Source organism: Homarus americanus, unplaced genomic scaffold (genome assembly GCF_018991925.1).
Source record: "Homarus americanus isolate GMGI-L3 unplaced genomic scaffold, GMGI_Hamer_2.0 scaffold20465, whole genome shotgun sequence".
In the NCBI taxonomy this organism is placed as follows: Eukaryota; Metazoa; Arthropoda; class Malacostraca; order Decapoda; family Nephropidae; genus Homarus; species Homarus americanus.
Window position 1 is genome coordinate 6,162,725 of NW_024756914.1, and position 27,654 is coordinate 6,190,378.

At 40.4% G+C, this 27,654-nt stretch overlaps 1 protein-coding gene across 4 annotated transcripts; it reads right to left on the bottom strand.

Moving 5' to 3' along the window:
- Positions 1–356: 356 nt before the first annotated feature.
- Positions 357–11,343, bottom strand: LOC121857163 (zinc finger protein 485-like). 4 transcript variants are annotated; one of them, XM_042353061.1, is made up of 3 exons: positions 11,279–11,343; positions 6,880–7,013; positions 357–2,338 (listed from the first exon to the last, which is right to left on the bottom strand). In XM_042353061.1, the coding sequence occupies exons 2-3, from the start codon at positions 7,006–7,008 to the stop codon at positions 527–529; spliced, it is 1,941 nt and encodes a 646-aa protein (XP_042208995.1). In that variant the 5' UTR covers positions 7,009–7,013; positions 11,279–11,343; the 3' UTR covers positions 357–526. The 4 variants fall into 4 exon arrangements, with proteins under 4 accessions (XP_042208995.1, XP_042208993.1, XP_042208996.1 ...); XM_042353059.1 differs by having other exon boundaries at positions 6,880–7,009; positions 11,266–11,343; XM_042353062.1 differs by having other exon boundaries at positions 6,880–7,009; positions 11,279–11,330.
- Between the last annotated feature and the right edge of the window lie 16,311 nt (positions 11,344–27,654).

Below are 27,654 nucleotides of genomic sequence, written 5' to 3' on the forward strand. Positions count from 1 at the left end.
TGTATGGGGTTGCCTCTGAGTTGAATAAAATTGTCTGGTGTCAGCCAATTAAAATGTGACAACCCATTACTGAAGGGGTTAAGAGCAGTTTACTTTCCACTACTGAAGCCTATAAACCCCATCTTCTTATCTTCCTGATGTCACCATAGTTCATTCCTTCCCTTTCATACTGTAAGTCTTCATGTTTAATTTTTATCTTCAACTCTTCATATATTTTTTTAATAATCTGGCAAACTATTTTAGATCTTTGTGGGCGTCTATGTCTTCTCTTGTTATATTTGATGACCAACAAAGAGTGTTTTAGTAATCTTCTTGTGACAAATTCTGGATTGTGGAGGGAGAACTTCTTATTGCTCAAAATATACTTTATTCACAAAATATATAGAAAACAGCATATACAGCTCCTCCTCCTTAACTTTAACAATTACAATAAAAATTAAATCATACATATGTCAATACTGAAATTATGATTGCTCTTCTCACTCACCACAGGAAGACGATAGGAAGAAATGTTTCAAACAAATAATCACGATTTTTGATAATATTGGCTTATATCCCAGTCATTGAGTTTGAATATCGTAGACGGGTTGAGTATGGTGACTGTGCCAGACGTTGATAGTGTTGAATCTCCTGCAGGCTGTTCTATGGTCTCACTACACATCATGCCGTTACTGTCGGAAATTTCTGTCAATGCCGTGCTCGGCACTCCACTACGAGATAAAATACTGGTGGCCTTACTCTCCAAATTCAATGGAAGTATTGTTGATGATGTGTGCGAGTCATCTATAATTGTATTAGCTGGCAGGAGAGTAGTAGTAGAAACTGATTGCTGAACAAGAGGAATTTGCAAAGATGTGGAGTCAGTATGCATGGACACCATCATGTTGACACCCTCACCCGTTACTGTGAGCCGCTCTAGAGGAGTTAATGACACAATGTCAGTGTCGCTGCCAACATCTACACTTGAGATAATAATGCCAGTATCAGTATTCTCTGACAATGTGTTTCCTTCTACATGAGAGTTAATGGTGTGCTCTGAAAACTGTTCAACATTCTCAAATGTTAAGCAACACATACTGCAGTACAGATGTTCTTCAACTGTTCCTTGCTTCTGTTTCTTCTCAACAGAAAGAGTCTTGTGCAAAGTGTCATCTGTGAGGTTGAAAGACAGCTTATACCCATCACAATAAACATGTTCCGAAGGATCACAGACGGGTTCGGATAATTTCTTCTTGTGGTTGCGGGTCTTCAGATGACTGCTGTATTTACCCTCGGTTGGGAATGAGAGATTACAATGTTTACATTTATATACACTTGTATCTTTCATATGTATCCTCATGTGATTCCTACAGTTAGAGATATATCTAAATACTTTACCACATTCTTTACAAGAATATGGCTTTTCACCTGTGTGTACTCTTTCATGGCATTTGAGATCATCCTTCCTCACAAACTTCTTGTTGCACACTTGACAGACAAACTGCTTTTCCTTCTGGTGAATCAACATGTGTCTGGCCAGTCTTGACTTAATTGCAAAGCATTTTTTACACACTTTACACTGATGTAATCCAGGACTTTCTGCCATGTGGATTTTTTCATGGATTCTTTTGTCCCGCTCCCTTAAAAATGTCTTCTGACAGTACTCACAATGGTGAGGTTTGTCATTGTTGTGGATCTTCATGTGATCTTTTAGAGAAAATTTATTACAAAGTTTTTTGTTGCAGATAGTGCAAATACATTCTTCAGTATGTTGTTGTCTATGTTTAACAAGATTGGATTTTGTGCTGGTCAGAAACCCACAGATATCACACTTAAATGATTTATCTTTAGTATGAATGAGCATGTGTTCAACTCTGTGGCTATAAGCCCTGAAAGCCTTATCACACACCGGGCACTTAAACTTTCTCTCAGGCTTTGATTCATTTCTCTTATCTACCTTCCTCATAGACGCCAGGGATAGAGCTCGTGCAACAATACCATTTTCGTTTGTCTTTAAGTCAACACCATTTAAAACCAATAAACACTGACCATCTTCATCCTCTATTACTTGAGAAGGAATGGACTTCAAAAATACCTTGACAGCTTTGTTGAAATTCTGAATGGTGTCCCGGCACACATCCACAAACTTACAAAGAAGTTTCTCGATGGTCTCAAACTTCTTGAAACACTTAGAACACACAACATCACTGAACAAATCAATGTCAGCAACAGATCTCTTTAAGATGTAACCCAGGAGATTTATCAGAGGCTCTGCATTTCCCACCCGGGTGAATGCACTGAAGCTCCCGCCAGGTGACCCACATGTCAGACACAGGCTCTCAGTTTTCACAGAAGACTCCTGAAAAATATTAACATCACAATAGTAAAAAGAAAAATAATTATAAAGATCATGGTACTACAGTAATAAAAATAATATTTATAATAATACAGTACAGTAGTAGTAATAATAATAATAATAATAATACAGGTCCATGATCCCTTATCCAAAACCCTTGGGGCCAGATGTGTTTCAGAATTCAGAATTTTTTGGATTTCATAACGGTACATATACCTTATACAATACAGGTATGATGGTAACCCTAGCGGGGTCTGTGGCAGCACCCCGTAAGCAAACACATTAATATTTCTGCAACGAACCGCATGAATATGAATTAAAAAGCACATACAAAGTACTGTACAGTATACCAGTAATAGAATTAACAAAACATTAAATATAAACAAAATACAGTACTGTACAGTATACTGTACAATAATAAATAAAAAACCATAAATTATTTTAATACTTAATTTGAGGTTTGTAATGACTACATTTAAATTGTTTGGTATCTTGCAAGGATTCCAGCAATGCAAGTTATATTCTGCTAAGTTTAGTCTGCCATTTTATAAGATAAAAACGTTAAGCCTAAAATCACCTTCACCCTGGCTGGGAGGATGGGGGAGGGAGGGGGAGGGGAGGTATAATAATAATCCTTGTTTTATGGCCATTTTCCACAATTGTTGAGCTCCCAAAAGAATGAAATGGAAAATCAACAATCCTTCTACTGTATTTACTTAACTATGACTTTTCAAATGTATATTTTTAAATCTGTCAGAGGCACTATGAATAACACAGTAGTAACACTGAAAATACAGTACAGTGCAGTGAAAAAATAAAAACACTTACGGCATAGTCAGTAAGCTATCCTGCCACACATTACAGTGCAGAGTTAGCAAAAGGTGAACATGAATAGTTAACAACTGATTTGTGTCTGGGCAGCATTTGAAAGTTCCTCAACTGCCCAATGTATGATATTTTTAAGTCATCCAGGCCTTCTCTCTGGCAAACACCAGTCATCTATTTATGTAATTTTCACCATTATCAAACTGCAAGAAAATACTGCCAGTATTCATGAATCTGTATTCATCAGAAATTTCATATCTAGGCCTATTCTGAAGAATAAAACGGGCTATCTTTTGCTTGATGACAATTCCTTATATAATTTGTTTTACCAGTACAGTACAGTAAATGTGAAGTGGATGGTAGTTCAGCCATTTCACTATCGTCCAACTTTGCAGCAGCAACAATTAGTGATCAAGAAGTTTCCTGGGAATAAACTGTAGCAGCCTCCAAGTCAGCTATTTTTATGAACTTTTAAGTTTTGCAGTCGAGGAACTATGGAGATGTTCATCAACCCGTTTAATAATGCTATAATCATGTGTCACGATATGGACTGGAGGCTTGCAAAACTTCTTATTACACTTCCAGCAAGTCTTGGTCGCATCAGCATTTATTTTCTGAGCTTTGTATATGTAATTCATATCAGCTACAAATTTTATTCTTCCCCGGGGGTTGTTAATGATGTGAGCAGACATGGGGCAGAAGCCAGGTTTCTTGGCTTGGCTTCAGCTGCAAAACTTTCTAAAGGCCTTGGCTTCAAAGCCAGAGGCATGGCACTGACTTTGAAGCCATGGGCATGGCTTTGGATATTCTTCTTCACACAGACACGCTGACCATATTATGATATTATAAGTGAGCTGATGCCTAACTTTTCTGTTCACACAATGACCTGACCTGCTAGGAAAGCCCAGGTGCATGTTACAGCCTCAGTGATGTCACAGTTGATCCCTCCTCTTTCTATTGGTCTATTCTCACAATGACGACTCCTGAACCTCGGACAAGCACCACCTCTGCCTCCTCAGCCCCAGGTGCTGTTGGCTGAACTACAGTATCCTCTAAAAATCTTATGATTCGTTGCAATGCTTTTCTGTGATTGTTGACTGTCAATTAATATGTTTATATGTTATGTATATTTTGTAGAGCTTTGCATTTCTGACTTGTTTTGTGTAATGAATTAAATAAATTAATGAAATTAATAAAATTGAATGAGGATGACTAAATAATAAAATAAATGAATGAATGAAACGAAAAAAATCAATGAAAACGGTTAATTTATAAAATAACACGATTAATACAGTACAGGGTACTATAAAATTTATGAAGATAGATTGTTACTACAGTGGTCCCTCGGTTAACGAGATTTCGGTTAACGATTTGCCTTCCATAAGATTCTTAACTTCGGTTAACGAGCAATCCCTCGATTAACGAGTTTTTTACGAGCCGACTTCAACATGTTTTTGCTTGCACTTGGCGGTCCACCAGCTGTAGTATTATTCCGCCAATACAGTAATCGGTTTTAGGGCTTAAATTACTTACTATTTTAGTAAATATCAAGAAGTTTATACTATTCAATAATTTTAAAAGTTTAATATTAACTTTTTTAGTAATTTTAACAATTATTGAACATAATTGAAGGTAAAGAAACTAGTTTCTAGCGTGCCATCCAGCCTGTTAACACACCAGACAGGCAATAGTCTCTCTCTGTTTTCAGTGGAGGTAACATCTTGCTTGAGACTCTCTTCAACTAAACGCTTTTTTTCTGTTTCCAAGCAAATTATTGGTCATTTTGAAATATATTTTACATATTGACAATATATAATGCAGTGCAGTGTTGATTTAAAGAAAATAATCTTGAAATACACCAAGAGAACTAAAATTTTATGGGTGAAATGGTGCCATGGGGTGACTTCTCTTCCACCCCAATGCCTTCTCTTCTTCCTTCTCCTCCACCCCCATTCTAATTCCCATCATCATCATCATCATCATCATCCAGGAGCCTTCTACGTACACACCTCAAAGTAAGTGTACTTTTCTACCTTTTTTGTTGAATTTAGGCAATTTTCGGTGAGCTGGAACCAATTACCCAAAAACCCATTGAAACAATGGTTTCGGTTAACGAGTTTTTCGGTTATCGAGCAACCTGCTGGAACGAATTGTGCTCATTAACCGAGGGACCACTGTACTGTATAAGCAACTTTTCTCAGTCTACAGAAGGAGTCAAAATGGGTGGCAGACAAAACCCCCATTTTCTATTACGACAAAAGTCTCCCATTTTCTATGTTAATGTTTCTTAAGATGAGTTGACTTGTAAACTGTATAACAACACGGGTGAAATTAATTAAACATCCAATGATAATGTTGCTGTCTCTAAAGCAAAGGGTTTGTTTGAAAGCATTCAGTCTTTGTCTTTTGTAGTTTCAATGTTCGGTATGACATACAAGTACTCAGTACTGTATCATAAATGAAATAAGTAAACATAAGCAAAGTAAAGATGATGCTTTATTAATTTGCAAGATTTTTGATAAATTTTGTCTGCCATTGTGGGTTTCTTCTAATTCAGACATTTTATTTTTTCTTATGACACAATCTACACCATTACGCTAAGTTGCTAACACCTGAGATTTTGGGTTAAGAACCATACTGTACTTTTTTCTAGAAACCTGATGAATCACCTGTCATCATCTTGCATTTCTGGGTTTGTGCTATAAGCAATTTTTTATGGAAATTGCACATTTTCAGAGTCATCTAGAACTTGCTTTATGCACCTGGAAAGGAGTACCATAAGTAACAGGGCCATCACAGATTGTACCCTGGCTTTGCCATGCTAAGAAGCTCACACAGTATACAAGCTGTGAGATTTCCTCAAATAATCACTCCATCCAAGTAGCAGCTTTACAGAAATTAAATACCATTCTACCAGTGCCATGTGCAGATACAGTACTGTATAGGAGAAAGAGGATTTTACAGTACACTACATACAGTATACAGTATAGAAGTGATTAATGTGTGATGGTCTGTTAGATCACTAATACTGTACAGTATTATATACTGTAATATCAATTTGCAGAAATAAAACTTTTTAAATACAATATGCTGTACTAGGCTTCTGAGGACATTATTACATCAAGAGACTGTCTCAGTATCCAGCAGGCTAGACACATCTGTAACAAGGAATACAAGAATATGATCCTGACAATGACCTGACAGAGATAAGTTGGCTTTGTCACATCAAGGTAATATTATTGAGGTACCATTAATACTGTACAGCACCAATGTCAAGCATCAAGTACTGACACAGGGATATCAACATGACTAGTGAATCCAAGGGGGCCAATACTGTACTAAGGAGGCAGAAAAAATGAGTTCAAGCATCTTACTCCATTCTCTGGTGCCATGTTAAGGAAGAGGAACACCATATTCATAGCAGAACACATGTTAAGGAAGTTAAGAGAATGAATGACAGCAAATAAAGGGAGGATCTGTTGCTTTGATTCTGCCTAACCGAGACTTAACCCTTTAATGGTGTCCAACATAAAGTGATGTAAGCAGTAGGGGCAGCGACCTAAGTCAATGGACGTTTCATGTTCCTTGCGTTCCAGTTTTTGGACATACAGGTATCTGTAGTGTATAGAGCCAGATGAGGGACTCCTCACCTGCCATTTAAGGGTCAAGTGGGAAAAAGACAAAATAAATAAATAAAAATAGTTTTAGTAAGATCATACCTGAGTTAATTGCACTTTTTCTTCCACTGATACACCTGATTTGTTCTTTTCTATTAAAGGAATTGTCTTCTGGTGCAGCACTGAGCCTGCCACAAGGTAACCTCCACCATCAGTGGCAGCAGCTGCCATCCTGTCTGGGGAAGTGCATAACAGACAGGTAATAATATATACTGTACATGTACTGTAAATTTTTACCAATATTAAATATGAGATCCTGTATGCTTAAACAATAGTCACTTGGGGACTGAAAATCTTAACTAAATAAGCTGAAACAACATCGCTTCACCATAATCAGAGATAAACACAGAGTTCGAAACTCCCAGAAGGTAACTTCTGTGTGGTGTTAATAAATTAATTAACCCCTGAACCTAGAAAAGCAGCAACTTGAGCCTTGACAAGTACTGTATGTAAAAAAGGGTTCCATAGGTATCATTGCCTATTAGGAACAGCATGAAAACTCTGTACTGTATACTAACCCTTAAGCAGTAAGCAAGGAGACGGTGTGGTCAGTATTGTGCTCAACTGCCTTAACTTCCTCAACCTCATCAAGTCAGATACCCATTTACAGATGGAGTGGGAGTGATTGAACTAGCAACCTTTAAAACAGGTGACGAGCATTGTATCCACCATCAACACCCATGTTTTTAAATTTAAAAGGAGATTAACTTTTGAATGTCATGAGAAATGAATCATACATGAGGGGAGGCTTTAACTCAAGCTCTGATGACTGAACATATATACAGGGTGATCGAAAAGTCCATGTGCACTTGGAATAATTAACCTACAATGTTATAAGTAGAACAAAGTGAATAATTAGCTTTACAGCATGCCCTTACAATTCGCGGATTTTTAATTCACAGTCCTCGATTATTTGCAGATGACACCCTGGATGTACCCAAGAATATCTGCGGGTAGTTTTAAAGTTGCCGGCATTTTTCACTGGATTTACTGTTATTAATAGTGTTTACTAATAGAATAGTGCTTAACAGTGATTAATCATGTCATTGTAGCTAGGTTACCTCATCATTGTACCCACCAGGCTACTGGGCCAAGCTGTGAGGTGTTATGTGTTTTATCAACACGTGTTTTTGGGTAGATGTATGTAACCTTCTTCATTTATTTTTACTCAGTTACATGCACACACCATCCTACATACATATTGTGGAAAAGTATACAGTATTACACCACAATTACCGACATCCTACATGTTGGGTTGGCTAGATGGCCACGAAAAAAATTCTGTATGTTTGATCTACGTATCAACCCAGCTGGTGCAGATAGCCATTTGTTCTAGAGACAATAATTATCATGAGGAAAAAATTGTCGTATGGCAACTCAACTTCAATAACAAAGCACGGAGTTGACGTGAGTGTAGACTCTCATTTTTTCTACATTTCAGTACAATTCTGAGTTTGGCAAGAATGAACTACCAAGTATCTTTAGTTATCTTTTTATTCCACATTTTCCTCGGCTTCAAAGCCGACAGGGTAGGAAGAATCATAATACATGTACAGTAATTATGCATTTCACCAAACTTTAATTATCACACACATACTCAGTACCGTATTAAAAACTGTACTGAAAATTTTTGTCTGTCAAGCCTAAACCATTTGCAGGTGTTTGTGGAATAATTACCACAAACTTCATCACAGTAAATCAACTAAAGAAAAATTATGGTAATTATTTATGACTTCACAGCTGCTAATTTTTCGGTATTATTTTACTTCAGGATACAGCGAGCCCCAAAGTTATAAACTACTGAACCATTTAGATCTCCCTATTCTGAGCATTTTGAAACCCATTTATACTAGTCGGAAATGGAAATAGCGAAACAATTTAATCTAATTAATTTTAAGTACTTTTCAGTCTTCGTCTCTGTGAAGAGATGTTATCTGCGTGAAACCGAGTTAATTATGCATCACACATGCGCAATATTGACTGACGTCATCCAGTCGTGATCAATATCACGCGATTTTTTTTTCGACCAATCACATTTGAATTTTTTCAAAGGAAGCAGCCTGGGTACGGATTTTAATTTCAATGACCAGTCTGACAATGGCTGTGGTGGTGGTTGGGTGTGATTCGTGCTCCTACGATTTTAAGTTTATTGCCAAGTTTTACGAGAAAGACGATCATTCTATCCACTTCTAAGGTACAGTATTGTATTTTCGGACATGGTGCGCCCCAAAGTTTTAAACTACTGAACCATTTAGGTTAGGTTAGGTGACTCGTTTTCGTGTCTCCCCCCCCCCCTCCAAAAAAGCCACAATTTCACGGTTTTATAGTGAACATTGTCGTAGTTATACAAAATATGTTAAGATGTGATTATTTCTAAATTGAATCTAACCGAACCTTAGATGATGTGAAAAACAAGCGGCAGAAGCGTTGTTAGAAGACCTCACCAACCTAACCTTTCCTAACTTCTTAGCCGTGAGGCTCAACCCTCCGGACCCCCCAGCATATTAAACAGGAAGAATTTACTATTATATGATGTACAGTCTCGTACAAGATTCTTCGAACACTGCTGGAGACAGCTGGCAACTCAAGGCCGTTTGTTTACTATAGTACGAAGTAAAAATTATGAATAAATGTAAAAGTGATCGGTGATTGGTTATTTAGTTCCCCGTTGCTTAGTTAATGGTGGGGGCTTTGTTGTTTCATATTATATTATACTACGTAGTAAAGTAAACAAACGGCTTTGGGTTGCCAGTTGTCTCCAGCACTATTCGAAGAATCTTGAACGAGACTGTACATGTAATTTTACGTTTTTTGTGAACATGAAAGCAGCCACCAGACCCGTGTTGTTCATAAACATAACCTGGCGACTGGCGTCAATTGATGATTGGCTGTGTACCGCTGCATCATGCCGAGAAAGACAAAGCAGTACATTACATGCATAGTCACCTAATTGTCTACCAAACGATGTAATTTCCATAAAATTATTATTATATCAGAACTCCGTGATCAAAATATAATAAGAATATAAACATCAAAACAAATAATGCGTCGATTGTGAAGTTCCCCAGTTTAGCCCAAATTATTTTGAACCGATGTAAAACCCACATTAATACTTATAAAAGTAAATGTGACAAGTGTCTGAGGTGAGCAACAGGTTATACTAACCTCAAGTATTTACACTGGTAAGATACTGAGAGAGTAGAGGACATGGCCTATTTGTCACATGAAATGGGTCCGACTAATTACCCAAATGTAGTCAAATATAACCGGAATGAAGTCAAATAATGGTCCTAGATGAATAAATCGGACTGCCAATCACTTCTCGACTAGTATTTGGTGTCACAAAGTCACAAAAAATTGGTAAACCTAATTTAATCTGAGTTAATAGATTGAGTGCATGTACCGGGAGAGGAATTACCCAAATGTAGTCAAATATAACCGGAATGAAGTCAAATAATGGTCCTAGATGAATAAATCGGACTGCCAATCACTTCTCGACTAGTATTTGGTGTCACAAAGTCACAAAAAATTGGTAAACCTAATTTAATCTGAGTTAATAGATTGAGTGCATGTACCTAACCTAACCTAACCTCACCTCGACTAGTATTTGGTGTCACGAAGTCACAAAAAATTGGTAAACTTAATTTAATCAGAGTTAATAGATCAAGTGCATGTACCTAACCTAACCTAACCTAACCTAACCTAACCTAACCTAACCTAACCTAACCTAACCTAATCTAATCTAATCTAATCTAATCTAATCTAATCTAATCTAATCTAATCTAACCTAACCTAACCTAACCTAACCTAACACAACTCAGATTAAATTAAGTTTACCAATTTTTTGTGACTTTATGACACCAACTAATAATCGAGAAGTGATTCACAGCCCGAATTATGCTTGTACGACAATCAGTTGACTTCATTGCAGCTATATCTGGCTACATTTGGGTACATTTGGGTAATTAGTCGGACCGCATCAAATTGGTTCTACATTTTTTCACAGTTGATACCAGACCCGTTGATTACAAATATATTCAATACACAATTACTTCATAAACAAAACACTGTTCCACCAACTGCGAGGTTAGTGTAGCAGCTGGTGGTACACTAGTTCTTAAAATTTACAGTAAAGGTGTCAAATGATTTTGAAAAGAACCCCCTAGGTATTCAGCTCCCTTAGTTAGCCCACCTTACTTCTTACCGTTGTGTATATCTGCACTGTTTATATACAGATTGAACCAATGTGAACTTATATGACCATTTTACTGAACAATATATATCTATCTACCGTGTTAATGGCATATGAAAACGAGTACGGTCATCACACTTTGAAATAGCTCTTACTACATGATGGGTAAAACCACATCTATACCACACCCTATGCAGGTCATTAGTAGAGGCTGCAGAGTATCTAACTAAACATACATATATAAATTACGTAGTTTAATATTGTCAGTAGCCAGCGAGTCGTCCTCCAGCTACCTTCACTGTTGACAACTTCACTCTGGCTCACTTAATTTGTAATATAATTCCGATATAAATATGTAATAGTCACAATACTATATCATAAATACTATATAACACACAATTAAAATAAATGTACAAAAATTATTTTAATAACATCAATATTACTCTAACTTTTGAATTTTTCTTAGTGGATTTTAACTATTTGACACAGAGAATAGAGACGTTGATTGACGGGTGACTACAGTATACCGTACAGGCGGCCTCGGTCACTGTCAGGTCCAATTGACGGTAAAAGGAAGGAGACATACTTAAAGTCACACTTAATTACCCAGTGGGTGAGTACAATGACCAAAGTAGCTGGTTAGATTCTTTTGTTACGTATTTTATTCGACATTTTCTCCAATGCCTGGAAGCCGTGCCCACCAAGGTCAAGGTTAACAGGGTAGGAGGGGTAATAATCCAATAATTATGCATTCATCAAACTCTCATTACCAACACTCCACATTATTTTTTGCTCCGAATCGGCAGTTCACCAATTAAAGTGACAAATAAACAAACAGATTCGACAATTATGACCATGAATACAGTACACACTTGTCATCCGAAGTGGCTATTTCTCCATTTCAAACGACGTCTTTCATTATTTTAGTATAAATTGCTCTTGGATTTAAGGAAGCATAAATTAATCGAAGTGGGAATTTGCACCGACTTTCGCACTGACAACCCGATCTTCTTGATGAAAAGAATTGTGTGTAAATAGTTTAACCATTGTTTGAACCCGAGATTTCAATACTATTTTTCTAATATTATAAGAATTTGGACAAAACTCGGGTGCAGATAACAGTTTCACTATCTCTTAAGCAAACCAATAGGTAAGGTTAGGTAGGTTTCTTCGGTTAGGTACCAGATATGAAAGTAAGTTTTTCTGCTTAGTATGGCGGGGGGATTCTTGGGAGTTAAGTGTGGTTAGGTTAAGTTAGGTTCGGTATCAGATGTCAAAGTGCAAATAACTTCTGCCTCAATTGATTGTTGTGTTGTAGTATCATCTCCTCTGACGTTTTCTATTATAAACTATTTGGTGATATCGAGTCGTAGTTATGAAATAACTCGTTAAAAGGTTGAGGAATAATTACAGGGAAAGATAAACCCACTGACTTGTACTCCTGTGATTGTGTTGGCAAAACCTTATGTAGAGGCTGATGGAGGTTTTCAAGCTGATGGGTAGAGCCAGTAATAACGAGCAGGACAAACCAGAGTTAACATTCTGTAGTTGACATGGACGGTACTCTATACTGCTTTTTATACAGGGAGATAGTGGAGCATACGGTGACACCAGGAGAAATTTGTGGAATTCGTCCGTATTTTCCACAGTTGTTCTTTGGATGATATTAACTAAAAAAATCGATACGAGAACTGTTTATTTTAATTTTAAGTATATATACCTATATACTGGAGCAGATGGCTAACACCAGAAGTTGTTCGCTTTCGTTCAAGTGTTCAATCCAGCCACCCACCATCAGCTGCTGTGACACCAAATTGTATAAAATCGTTTTAGTATAGAGTGGGTTGTGAGCAGGTGGTGTGTTGCTGTTAATGCTGAACCTGCTGCTGTTTATAATGCTGCAGCTGGCTTCCCAAACATTGTTATGACTACAATTTATGTGCTATTGGAAGTGCACTAGTTTACGTAATCCGCCCGCCCCCCTCCCGTCTGTGTGTGTGTGTGTCAGGGGGTACGGTAGTCAAGAACGCTATCCATCACTCCAGCGAGATGTGTTCCATTACTTTTTTTGTGTGAATGCTGAAGAAATACACTACGCTCCCTCCCTCCCTTCCTCAAACCTCCTACTTACCCACCCGTCCTTCCTCCCACCCACCCACTCTCCCTACCTCCCTCCCACCCACCCACTCTCCCTACCTCCCAACCACTCACCCAAACATCCGCCCACCTCCCTGGAGAACCCGCCCGCGTGGAGGCAGTTTTCGCCGTCGTAGTAGGTGATAAATTGTGAGGGATGGTGACACCTGCCTGGAGCACCCGCACCCACACTACTGCTGCTGTGTTGCTGTGTCATGTTAAGTGTTGCTGTGTCAGTGTTGCTGTGTCATGTTAAGTGTTGCTGTGTCATGTTAAGTGTTGCTGTGTCATGTTAAGTGATGCTGTCATGCCAAGTGTTGCTGTGTCATGTTAAGTGATGCTGTTTCATGTTAAGTGTTGCTGTGTCATGTTAAGTGTTGGTGTGTCATGTTAACTGTTGCTGTGTCATGTTAAGTGATGTTGTGTCATGTTACGTGTTGGTGTGTCATGTTAAGTGTTGCTGTGTCATGTTAAGTGATGCTGTTTCATGTTAAGTGTTGCTGTGTCATGCTAAGTGTTGCTGTGTCGTGTTAAATGTTGCTGTGTCATGCTAAGTGTTGCTGTGTCATGTTAAGTGTTGCTGTGTCATGTTAAGTGATGCTGTTTCATGTTAAGTGTTGCTGTGTCATGCTAAGTGTTGCTGTGTCGTGTTAAGTGTTGCTGTGTCATGTTAAGTGTTGCTGTGTCATGTTAAGTGTTGCTGTGTCATGTTAAGTGATGCTTTCATGCTAAGTGTTGCTGTCTCATGTTAAGTGATGTTGTTTCATGTTAAGTGTTGCTGTGTCATGCTAAGTGTTGCTGTGTCATGTTAAGTGTTGCTGTGTTGTTGTATCATGTTAAATATCGCTGTTGTAATAATAATGTTTTATTTTTTTATTTTTACGTTGTGTTTAGATTATACTATTCTCTATCTCTTTATTGAATCTCTCTATTTATTTCTTATTCTCTCTTAATTCTTCGTTCTTAATTATTTTGTTTCTCGGTATTCTCTCTTTCCTATTCTACTTCAGCCTTTCACTTACTTTACCGTCACTCGAAGTTATTGTTCACGACTCAAGAATTATATTGAATCTCGAGTTCGTCTTTAGTGGTGGAGGGAGGGAGGTAATGTTGGAGAGACAGAGAGGAGGCAGTAAGGGAGAGAAGGTGCCGTGGTGGAGGTGTTTGAGGAGAAGAGAAGAATGGTGGTGAGATATGGGGAGACATGGTGAGTCGGGGAGATTAATAAGGTAGGGGGAGAATGGTGAGACGGGGAGATTAGTGGTGAGATATAGGGAGACATGATGAGACGGGGAGATTAATAAGGTAGGGGGGTGATCGGAGAGAGGGGAGAATGATGGTGAGATATGGGGAGACAACGGTGAGATGGGGAGACTAACAAGGTAGGGGGAGATTGGTGGTGAGATATGGTGGGGGGAGATGTAGTCACCACCTTCCACTTCTACCACAGATGACACATAAGAGGGGGGGACACAGGCGACACATAAGAGGGGGGCACAGGTGACACATACTAGGCTAGGACACCTTTCACCTCCCAATAAGGGGGGGGGGGGATAGATGGTGTCTCTCTCTCTCTCTCTCTCTCTCTCTCGTTAAGCCCACTACATACATCATAATTACATCCATAATTTATATATGTATATGTAATTTATATTCCGTCGGATGGTTTAGTGTTTTAAACCCTTGATGTATATTTGGTTGTTATAGACGAGTGGCGAATATTAGCGGGGTAATTTGTCACGAGTGTGTTGGGAGGCTGCTCATCTGACCTCATTGATGTAATGGTTTATTTTATATCTAAGAGTGATGGTTATTGTGGTGTGTGTGTGTGTGTCTGGCTTCGTCTTTTTCTTTTAGTTCATCTCTCTCTCTCTCTCTCTCTCTCTCTCTCTCTCTCTCTCTCTCTCTCTCTCTATTTACACATACTTAGCATACCGTATCGACTAAACTCCACCCACACTTGTCGTCCTCAGAAATCGTAGCAGTTGATTGGCTGATGGTTGTTGCTATGGTAGCCAAAACGGAGGTAGGCTTTAGTATATGTTGGTTCATATAAGGTTAGGTTAGGTTAATATTAAGGTGGTTAAAGTATTCGCCTTAACTGTTGAAGTGTCTTTAATTTATAATTTTTATTTTTTTAAACGTGGATTAGCCCACCCGGGCACAGGTCACTGACCCACATCGGGGCCTGGGAGGCGAAAATGTAATAATAACAATAATACCCGTAATAATAATAATTCGTAATAAATACAATTTAATACAAAGTACAAAATTCAAAATAAAATTATAAGATAATGATGATAATAATAATAACACTGTAATAATAATAATAATAATAATAATAATAATAATAATAATAATAATAAAGAACCATAAAAAAAGATCAAGAGTGAGAAACAATATATGTATGTTGTGTTGTCAATAGTAAGAGAAACAATTGAGACCCTGCAATTGTGTGTAAATGTGGCAGAAAGTCAAATCAGCAACCTGGAACTCGGTTACAATTTTCGTGATGCCATATGGCAGCAGGGTCTACCATTAGAACACACACACACGTTGAGACAAGTACACACCTGTTTGCCGCACCAGTGATACTACAGCCTAATAAACACACACTTAGCTTCCTGTGGTGTGTGACGTGTGTAGCGCCGACTGTGTGTGTGTGTGTGTGCTGGGTGTTAACAGCTGCCTAGCCAACAGACGCGGGAATTAAGTGCCTCTGTTTGCCGTTGGGGGTTGTGTGTCGAGATGTGAACAGATACCGAGCAAACAGACGGAGGATGAAGTGTCTGTGTTTGTTGTTACTGTTGTGTGTTTGTTGTTACTGTTGTGTTTGTTACTGTCGTGTGTTTGTCTGTGTTTGTTGTTACTGTTGTGTGTTTGTTGTTACTGTTGTGTTTGTTACTGTCGTGTGTTTGTTACTACTGTTTACTGTTGTGTGTCGAGGTGTAAATAACAGTCCTGTTTGCTGTTCCTGTTGTAACTCTCACCATCGTATACAGAGTGAGAAGGGCGGACACTTCCACACACTTGTTACACCAGTAGGAGAGGCGGTGTGTGTGTGTGTGTGTGTGTGTGTGTGTGTGTTTATTTATTTATCTGATACAGTTGTCCTATTAATACATCTCTCAGGCCCGATTTATTTACTTTTCCTAATATAGTTTTTCTTTATCAATACCGAATTATAGATTTTTTCCTGGTTTTGTCGTTTTTTTAATAACGATTACCGATTTTCTTTCCGATAACCGAGTTTTCTTTACTTAAATAGAATATTTTCCTTTGGAGACCCTATTTTCCTTCTTTTAGCATCCAGTTTTTCTTTCGATAACTGATTTCTTAGGCACTCGTTAGCGTATTTTCCTTCAGATGACCGATTTTTAGTCTCCAATAACCGATTATCTATCCTATTTTTATTTTGAAACCGATTACATATATATATATATATATATATATATATATATATATATATATATATATATATATATATATACAGTATATAACCGATTATCATTCCTACCGTAACCGAGTTTCTATATATAACAGATTTCCCTTATACTGTATAACCAATTTCCTATATACAGTAGTTATAAAGCCGACCCATTCATTTTCCAATATATGAGCGCTGGTATACATACATGTTCATGTTCCGCCATTAATCATATCATAGAGGTTTTTCCACACTGGTTTATCAGGGACAATAAATCTTAAGGGCGTGCGGTGCTGAGCTTCATGGCCCGAGTCGATAGTATGCATAGCTGGGGACTCTAGTATACATAGCTGGGGACTCTAGTATACATAGCTGGGGACTCTAGTATACATAGCTGGGGACTCTAGTATACATAGCTGGGGACTCTAGTATACATAGCTGGGGACTCTAGTATACATAACTGGGAACTAGTTTGTATAGCTGGGGTCTCTAGTATGTATAGTTGGAGACTAATATGTATAGCTGGGGACTAGTATTCATAGCTGGGACCTAGTATGCATAGCTGGAGACACTAGTATGCATGGGTGGATACTTAAGGGTTATAATATGTAAAGCTAGAGACTCTAGTATGTATAGCTGGGGACTAGTATGTATGGGTTGACCGCTGCCCGGGTAGGTGTGACTGCTGGGGTGACTAGTGGGGTGGCTACTGGGGTAACTGCTGAGGTGACTACTGGGGTGACTGCTGGGGTGACTGCCGGGATGACTACTGGGGTGATTGCTGGGGTGACTACTGGGGTAACTGCTGGTGTGACTGCTGGGATGACTGCTGGGGTGACTACTGTGATGATTGCTGGGGTGACTACTGGGGTAACTGCTGGTGTGACTGCCGGGGTGAGTGCTGGGGTGACGTGTGAGTGTGTGTTGGTGTAGAGGAGTGAGAGGGAGCACAGCGATTGGGGAAGGGGATTCGTGGTTAGGTTAGGTTAGGTTGGGTTAGGTTAGGTTAAGTTGAGTTAGGGTTGGGTTAGGTTAGGTTGGGTTAGGATGAGGTAATTTGGGTTAGGTTGGGTTATGTTAGGTTAGGTTAGGTTGGGTTAAGATGGGTTCGGTAAGGTTGGGTTAGGTTAGGTTAGTTTAGGTAGGGATGATGCAAGACTGGCCACACGTACGGTAAACCAAGGGTGAGGTAGTCATTAAGTGGGTACTCTCTCAGGTGATGGATGCGGGTACTGGGAGAGAGCCATGACAGGTGAGGTGTTGGCCCTGTCTGGCACCCTGGCTGGCACTCTCCCCTCAATTGTGCAACACGTGTGAGACCTCAGTGTTGGCCCTATGCCTTATGTAATACTGTACAGGATCCTTGTCTGTGATTTGGTCTAGGCATTCAATCACTGGCACTAGATGAGACAACTCCGAGGAACACATTATCTCCTTGGCACTGGCACTTCTCTTCTCCCTGTCTCTTACTCCCGGGAGACAGTAAGAGATAGAGAGAGACGCTACAACCTATTACTGTACTTTAATGATGTACTGAGTGTTCAGCAGTACACGTTGAAGGTGGTGGATCTCTCTCTATCTCTTAACCTCTCTATCTCTCAACCTCTCTATCTCGCTCTCTATCCTAGTCTCTCGGTAATGTTTTCAAAGGTTTATATTGGCTGTGAGTTCATCGAAAACCTTTTATTATATCTTTCGTCAATTTATGGTTCTTTATTATTATTATTATTATTATTATTATTATTATTATTATTATTATTATTATTATTATTATTATTACTGTTAATGTTATTGTTATTATTATTACAGTTGGTGGTGGTGTTGATGGTAATGGTGGTGGTGATGATGGTGGTAGTTTTAGTGATGGTGGTGATGGTAGTGGTGGTAATGGTGATAGTAAGTGATACTCAACAGAACAGGTGTCGCACACGTGTCACTCAGTGAACAAAGGAGTGACGTCAAAACTGGCGGGAAAATGTTTTGTTTACATACGTGGCGTTGTTTGTTTACCCCTCATGTGACGTCACGGGATAGGAAGGTGTGGACATTGTTTATATAATATATGGCGTCGTTGTCCTTGTTTGTTTTTGTTTATATTTAGTTCTTTTTCCATCATAACAGGTGTGTAAACAATCACCCACACCTGTCTACTAGCTGTGTGGAGAGAGAGAGAGAGAGTTTGATATTAGGGTTGTCTCATACTCTGGGCACACACACACACACACACACACACACAGGAGGAGAATCGTGTAGGCAAGTGTTGTAAATGCCGGGGTAATTCACTGCCTCCTTCATCACAGGTAATCGTGTGTACTTGCCACAGGTGTCAGTGTAGCGTCTCGTAGCTCGGCTCATTACTGCCTACCGCCGGCTGTTCATGCCTTGGCCGTCTAGTCTGTTGTGATTTCGAATAATAATAATAGTAATAGTAATAATAATAGTACAAGTAATAATAATAATAATAATAATAATAATAATAATAATAAATGTATCACCTGAAGATTTACCTGCCCCAAAAAAAAATAACCTGATCATTAACCACCTAAACATTACCTGGGGGTGAATAGTTTTGGTTAGGTTAGGTTAGGTTTGGTTTGGTTAGGTTAGGTTAGGTTAGGATTAGGATTAGGTTAGGATTAGGTTAGGTTAGGTTAGGTTTGGTTAGGTTTGGTTTGGTTTGGTTAGGTTAGGTTAGGTTAGGTTAGGTTAGGTTAGGTTAGGTTAGGTTAGGTTAGGTTAGGATTAGGGGGTTAATCTTTAGGTGAATGAATCTCGGGGTCGAATATTCAGGTGAGCCATTTAATCTTACTCTTACTCTGACCTTACTCGACCTTGCCTTACCTATCCTACCCTAACCTAATTTAACCTATCCTAACCATTACATGCTTGTACTGTCTTATGTAGTGGTTAGTGACTCATCTCGGGGCTGTCTGTATATTTGTCTATCAGCCTTTCCAGCTCTCTCTATGTCTGTCTGTGTGTGTGTGTGTGTGTGTGTGTGTGTGTGTGTGTGTGTGTGTGTGTGTGTGTGTATGTGTGTGTGTGTTATACCTACACTGTTTTATACCTTGTTATAAATGTTATCCACTACCACCATTAACTCTGATCATCTCTAATATCTGCTGAGAGCGAGAGAGAGAGAGAGAGAGAGAGAGAGAGAGAGAGAGAGAGAGATTGGAAACATATTAAACAGGTAAAGAGAATGGCTGGCTGAGCTTCATAACCTTGAACAAATTTATGACAATATTGTGCCAAATAATGTAGTGGGTGATGGTGTTGCAGTATATAGTGACTCCCCTCGTCCCTACCATAACCATACTTACCCACCATTACTATATCTTCCTCCACCATGGCCATACTGAACCATCCTTCCACCCTCCCATCCATAACCACTTCATCCCCACCTCCATCCATACAAGAAACCATCACCGCCCACCCCCCTCCCATCCATACAAAACCATACCGCCCACACCCTCCATACATACAAAACCATACCACGCCCACACCCCCCCCATACATACAAAAACCATACCACGCCCACACACCCCCATCCATACAAAACCATACCGCCCACACCACCTCCCATCCACACAAACCATACCACGCCCACACCCTCCCATCCATACAAAACCATACCACGCCCACACCACCTCCCATCCATACAAAACCATACCACACCCACACCCTCCCATCCATACAAAACCATACCACGCCCACACCCCTCCCATCCATACAAAACCATACCAGCCCACACCCCCTCCCATCCATACAAAACCATACCACGCCCACACCCCTCCCATCCATAAAACCATACCACGCCCACACACCCCTCCCCATACACAAAACCATACCACGCCCACCATACCACGCCCACACACACATACCCATACCACCCACACCACCTCCCATACATACAAAACCATACCACGCCTACACACCCCCTCCCATCCATACAAAACCATACCACGCCCACACACCCCCTCCCATACATACAAAACCATACCACGCCCACACACCCCCTCCCATACATACAAAACCATACCACGCCCACAGCCCCACCCCGCCATCATAACACCTCCTCGCAACATCACGTAACCTAACTTAACCTAACCTAACCTAACCTAACACAATATCTTTTTTTTTCCTCCCCACCACTTTTTTCCTGACAAATTTTGATTTTTTCCTCTGACTTTTTCTCGTGATACTTTTTCCTGGGACTTTTTTTTCTTGATATTTTTTTTTTACCCGAGACAATTTTGTTTCTGACACATTTTCCTGAGACAATTTTTTTCTGAGATAATTTTCCTTAATTTTTTTTTCCAGAGACAATTTTCCTTAATTTTTTTTCCCTTGGGATATTTTTTTCCTGAGACAATTTTCCTGAGGCACTTCTAAGACGCGATGAGTCAAAAGGTTGTCTCCACTGAACCACACTTAAGAAAAACCAAAATACATATAATTCAGTCTATTCATATTTTCCTGGCATTTTTTCCTCGCATTTTTTCCCGGCATTTTTTTCTGACTAGAGATAATTGAATCTGAATCTTTTAAGGTTTAATTTGTCTTCAGAAGTCATAAAGGAAAAATGACAAAGCTTGGAGGAGAGGACGGGAAGAAAGGAGGGGAAGAAAGGAGAGGAGAGGAAGAGAGGAGAGGAAGAGAATAGGGGAAGTAAGGATGGGAAAAGATGAGGGAAAGAGAGGGGAGGGGAAGAGAGGAGAGGAAGAGGAGAGGAGAGGAAGAGGGGAGGAAAAGAGGTGAGAGGAAGAGGGGAGGAGGAGGGGAGGAGAAGAGGTGGGAGGAGGAGGGGAGGAGAAGAGAGAAAAGGTGAAAGGAAAGATAGAGGAGGGGAAGAGAGGAGAGGAATAAGTGAGAGGAGAGGAAGTGAGAAGAGAGGAGAGGAAGAGGGGAGGGGAAGAGAGGAGATGAAGAGAAGAGGAGAGGAAGTGAGAAGGAGAGGAAAGTAAGAGGGACCTACAGAAAACGGAGGATTTGTGGAGGGACAAACTAATGAAAAAGATTAGATGGTAAGAATTAGTGCCCTTCAGAATTAGTGCCTCTTAGAATTAGGACCATTAGAATTAGTGCCTCTTAGAATTAGGACCATTAGAATTAGTGTATGGTAGAATTAGGACCATGAGAATTAGATCACTAGAATTAGGACCATTAGAATTAGGGCCACGCTGCGGGTAAATTGGCAGATGGGCAGGTAGGTAAAATAAGCTGTGGTGTTTAATATTCAAGTAAAATAAGCTGGGGTGTCTAGTCTTCATGTGACTCTCAATACATTTCAACAATGAACTTAGGAACTGTTGGATTAATTTCAGCATAAGATTCACACAGGTCACAGGTGAGGTCACAGGTAGTAGGTAGTAGGCAGCTATCATACAGGGAGGTACTGCCACCTGGGAAGATATTAGAAGCATAATGTGTTGTCTAATGGTAGACCCTGCTGCCATATGGCATCACGAAAATTGTGACCAAGTCCCATGTTGCTGATCTGACTTTCTGCCTCATTTACACACAATTGCAGGGTCTCAATTGTTTCTCTTACTTGGACAACACAACATATATAATGTACAGTATATAATTTCTCACTCTTGATTTATTTTTTCAATTTTGTATTTATTTATGGTTATTAGTTTGATTATTTTGATTATTTTATTTGTATTAATTTGCTATTAATTTTATGAATTGTTGTAATAATAATACTAATAATACTAATAATAATAATAATAATAATAATAATAATAATAATAGTAGATATTATTATTATTATTATTATTATTATTATTATTATTATTATTATTATTATTATTATTATTATAATTATTATTTATTATTATATTTTCGCCCCCCAGGCCCTGATGTGGGTCATTACCTGTGCCCGGGTGGGCTAATGCCCGTAAAAAAAAAAAAAAAGGTCACAGATAGGTCACTGTTCCGGTAACTTGCACTAGGTCACCATGTATGTCGGGTCGTGTGCGGGACTGTATGGAGCTGAAGGAAGGAAGGACGGGAGGAGGGGAGGGAGGAAGGCATTTAGGAAGGAAGGGATGGAGGGAGGGAGGAAGGAAGGGTGGGAGGAAAGGCAGAAAAGGGAAAGGAAGGAAGGAATAAAAGGCAGAAAGAAAGGAAAGAAAAAAGGCAGAAAGGAAGAAAAGGCAGAAAGAAAGGAAAGAAAAAAGGCAGAAAGGAAGAAAAGGCAGAAAGAAGGAAGAAGGAAGGAAGGAATACACAGAGAAGTAAAACTAAGACTAAATATAGAAAACAAGGCAATAATTTGTTGTATTCACTCGGTCGGTCTTGCAAGGTCCTGCCCATCACGACACACACACACACACATACAGATAGATAAAAAACCAGACAGACAGACAGACACACACACACACCTACAATCACCAATACAACGAGCACTAACACTTCTCATTAACCTGTCACCTATGTCAGCGATTACCTGTCGGGGTATACCTTTAAGCTGATTAATTCCCCATCTGTGTTAGGTAGAGTGAGAGCGGATTACCTGGCGTCTGTCGGTGGTTAGTGTGATTTAATTGGTCTGTCGTCGTCTGTCAGTTGTCGGTAGTTAGTGGGTTTAACTGGTGTCTGCTGACTCCAACACAACTAACGCGACGTGATCTCCAACACACTACTAACGCGACCTCCAACACTATTAACGCGATCTCCAACACTACTAACGCGATCTCCAACACTACTAACACGATCTCCAACACCACTAACGCGACCTTCAACACCACTAACGCGATCTCCAACTTCACTAACGCGATCTCCAACACTACTAACGCGATTGCAACACTACTAACGCGATCTCCAACACCACACCACTAACGCGATCTCCAACACCACTAACGCGACCTCCAACACCAATAACGCGATCTCCAACACTACTAACGCGATCTCCAACACTACTGACGCGATATCCAAGCAGGGTCTCCAACACCCAAAATCTCTGGTGTCAGTTTCAGGGATCGCTGCACCTCGATGGGGAATTGAACCCTTAATAAGATTTATATAAGTTGGTGGTGGTGGTGTGTGTGTGTGTGTGTGTGTGTGTGTGTGTGTGTGTGTGTGTGTGTGTGTGTGTGTGTGTGTGTGTGTGTGTGTGTGACGATGTGTATGTGGAAGTGGTAATAATAATAATAATAATTAACGGTTTATTGAAAGAGCACAGCAACCAGAAGGCTGAAAATATACAGTTACATAATTGGGGAATGGGTTTCGATTTACAAATAATATACAAGTAACATAAGTGATACAAATAAGATATATAATAACTAGGTGGGGAAAAGCTCAGACTACAGGGCATTTCAACATAGTGACAGTGCAAAAAGTAGGATTTACTGGGAGTGAATACACTGGTTTGTTACAAGTTATTGATAATTTTTACAATGGTTGGAACTGGGCTGTTCTTATAGCGATCAGTTTGTGCTCGTATGGGCTGGATGCGGTTGTGGTGTCGAACAGCAATTCTCGGGCTAGGGATCTCAGGTGGTAGTAGGAGCCGGTGTCGAGGATGGTGCAGAAGCTTCTTACCAAATTTGCAGATGAGGTCGTGGTGATGGTCAGTGAGAGTCGGAAGGGTCAATGTGTTGAGCGCTTCTTGATATGTGGAGTAGGAAGGGGAGAGAATAATCTTGCATGCCCTCTTTTGCACTTTTTCTAGGTGTTTACGTTGTGTGGCATTTACTGAGGAAGACCAGGTAGGGGAGGCATAGGTAAGCTTGGGAAGTATGAATGTTGAGTAAACACTGAGGAGCTCGGGTGCAGGAACTCCGAGGGACTTGAGTCGGTGGAGGAGGTGGAGACGGAAACTGGAGGATTTGACAACTTCACTGACGTGTGGTTTCCAATTTAGTTTGTTGTCTATGGTGACGCCGAGGAGCTTAGTGGAATCTACAACCTGGAGTGTGTTGGGACCTAAAGTAATGGAAGGGGGTGGGACAACGTCGGAGGAGAGGTTGATGTGCATAACCATGGTCTTGGTATGGTTGATGGTGACGTGGTTGTTGGTGGCCCAGTTTTGGAGACTGTTCAAAAAATCCTGAAGGGCGGTATAGTCGGGAGCAGAATTGTTGACGATGATCCCAATGGTGGAGTCGTCGACATATTTCCGGCGAGCAGGGGTTTCTCTTAGGGCATCATTGATAAGTATAAGGAAGCATAGTGGTCCCATCTTGGTGCCTTGGGGGACGCTACAAGTGAGTGACTGAAAGGTGGGGACAGCCCCTCGGAAGCGTACAGCTTGGCGTCGGTCACTGAGGAAGTCTGTAAGCCATGGTATAAGACTTCTTCGAAACCCGAGGTCAATAGCTTTGTTGATGAGTAAATTGTGGTCGACTAGGTCGAATGCTTTAGTGAAGGCAATGAAGGCGACAACTACAGACGTTTTTCGTTTCTCGAGATGGCGGTATATGTAATCGAGAAAGCTGACAAGACAGTGAGTGGTGGAGGAAGTTTTCATATTACCAAATTGCTGAGGGTCTACGACTCTTGCAATATCAGCATAAGCCCAGTCGAACACAAAACTTTCACAGATTAGGCTGGGTATTGGGGTGATTGCAATAGGTCGTAGCTGATTTAAGGATTGTGGGCTGGTTGACTTGGGCACTGGTGATACATAAGAGGTCTTCCAGTCAGCTGGGCATCTGGCTTGACTGAGAGAAGCATTGATGATGGAGTAGAGGGGTTTAGCAAGCTCCGGGGAGAACTCCTTGAAGAGTTTCATTGGTAAGTCAATGGGGGTGGTGGAGCGTTTTAACTTTAATTTGTCCAGACGTTTTGCTACTTCAAATTCTTCTACTAAGTCAGTGGGAAGGGGGGCTGGTAGGTAAGCAGGGAGAGTGGTTGTGTCAAGCCGGGGGAGCGTCTGGCATATAGTAGCGAAATGGTTATTTGATTGCTCAGCTGCGTCAACATTAGTGTGTGTATGTGTGTGTACATAACCTTGGTGAATAATGTCTCGCCATAACATCTTGAAGACAAATAAATAACAAATGTTGGGGGTAGAAATATCACAGAAAATATGAACTTGGTCCAGCCTGTGTAAAAACTACCCACGAGGGAGCTATATCACGGAGGGGTAATATCACGTGAGATAATGGCCGCCAGAGTCTTAAGAGATATGTTAAGTTAAGGTTCTCCTCCCTAACTGGGGTTAAGTGCAAGCATCTGGTGGAGTTAGAATCACCGTGTTATTTGGGCGACATGTTGGCTGCCCTCCAGGTGTCGTGGTTCAGGGGAGTTAGTTGAATGTTTTCTTTGTAAGTTTTGTAAAGGAGAGGAATTTAACTCACGGATTTTGGAGAATATGATGATAATAATAATAATAATAATAATAATAATAATAATAATAATAATAAAAATAATAATAACAACGACAACAACAGCAGCAACAATAATAATAATAATAATAATGACAACAAGACAGTGGTGGTCTGTTCGAGGTACTGTGACAACAAGACAATGGATCTCTCTCTGATAACCACCAAGTCTCCAGCTATCAGTATGGGACACAGATACTACATTGTCCTCATTAACGCCGCCACCTTCTGCCACCTCGGGTCCCTCGTTCACATGTTCGAAACCACAACAGCATTAAGCCTACACGACCCCACACAGAGGCTACAAGACCAGTCCCTCTCCACCCACTAAACACACACACACAAACACACATACATGCACATACATACATACATACACACACGTTACTGTCACCTACGTATGTCTGTCACTTATGTCTGACAGCCACCATTCCTCCTCAATACCTCCACTTCCCTCCCTCCTAGAGCCCTCCACCCCCCACGTACCCTCCACCCCCCCACGTACCCTCCACCCAATTCTTCCTCCTCCCCTTCAACATACCCTTCCCCTTCCTTCCCGTTAATCACATATAAGGCAATTGTTGCCATTTTCGTTTCATACACAGGTGCCGAGAGAGGAGGGAGGAAGGTGGCAGGTACCGAGAGGGAGGAGGAAGGTGTTGAGTACCGAGAGAGGGAGGAGGAAGGTGGAGGTACCGAGGAGGGGGAGGGAGGAAGGTGGCCCATGTACCGAGGATGGAGAATGGAGGCGCCTTATCAACAACAAATAATCTTCAGTTACCGGTCAACACACTAGCCAGGGTACACCTGTGACGTCATATATACCTTCAAGATACTATATCTCTGGGTCGGCGCCAGCTACCACCACCACCACTACTACTACCACCACTACCACTACTACCACCACTACCACTACTACCACTATTACCCACCTACCACTATTACACACTACCACTACTACCACTATTACTACTATTACTACCACCACTACCACTACCACTACCACTACTACCACTATTACTACCACCACTATTACTACCACCACTATTACTACCACTACTACCACTATTACTACCACCACTACCACTACTACCACTTTTACTACCACTATTACCACCACTACCACTATTACTACCCACACTACCACTACTACTACCACTACCACAAATCCCATTTTCCTTCAACATTCCGAGGTATAAGGACACATGTACCTCGCTCTCTGAAAGGACCTCAAGACGGTGGGTAAAATGGCGTCTATCCGACACTGAGACTCTACCAAGACCAGTTAGAGGGAAATATATGAGATTAAATCCAGACCTGGAAATAGAGTGACATTTTTATACAAAGAGAGAGAGGTGGAGAGGGAGGGAGAGGGGTAGAGAGAGGGGGCTTTGAGTAGGTTAGGGTAGGTTAGGTTAGGTTATAGGTGTGTGGTATATAACAGGGCAGGTTACAGGTTCATGGTTATAGATCAGGGCAGGTTACAGGTTCATGGTATAGATCAGGGCAGGTTACAGGTTCATGGTTATAAATCAGGGCAGGTTACAGGTTCATGGTATAGATCAGGGCAAGTTACAGGTCCTTGGTGTAGGTCAGGGCAAGTTACAGGTCCTTGGTGTAGGTCAGGGCAAGTTACAAGTCCTTGGTATAGGTCAGGGCGGTTACAGGTCCATGGTATAGGTCAGGGCAGGTTACAGGTCCATAGTATAGGTCAGGGCAGG

Excerpts from the sequence above, each read along its gene's own strand:
- LOC121857163 (XM_042353059.1), bottom strand. Across the intron at positions 2,339-6,879 it reads AAAAAGTGCAATTAACTCAG|GAGTCTTCTGTGAAAACTGA; the intron begins GTATGATCTTAC and ends AATATTTTTCAG.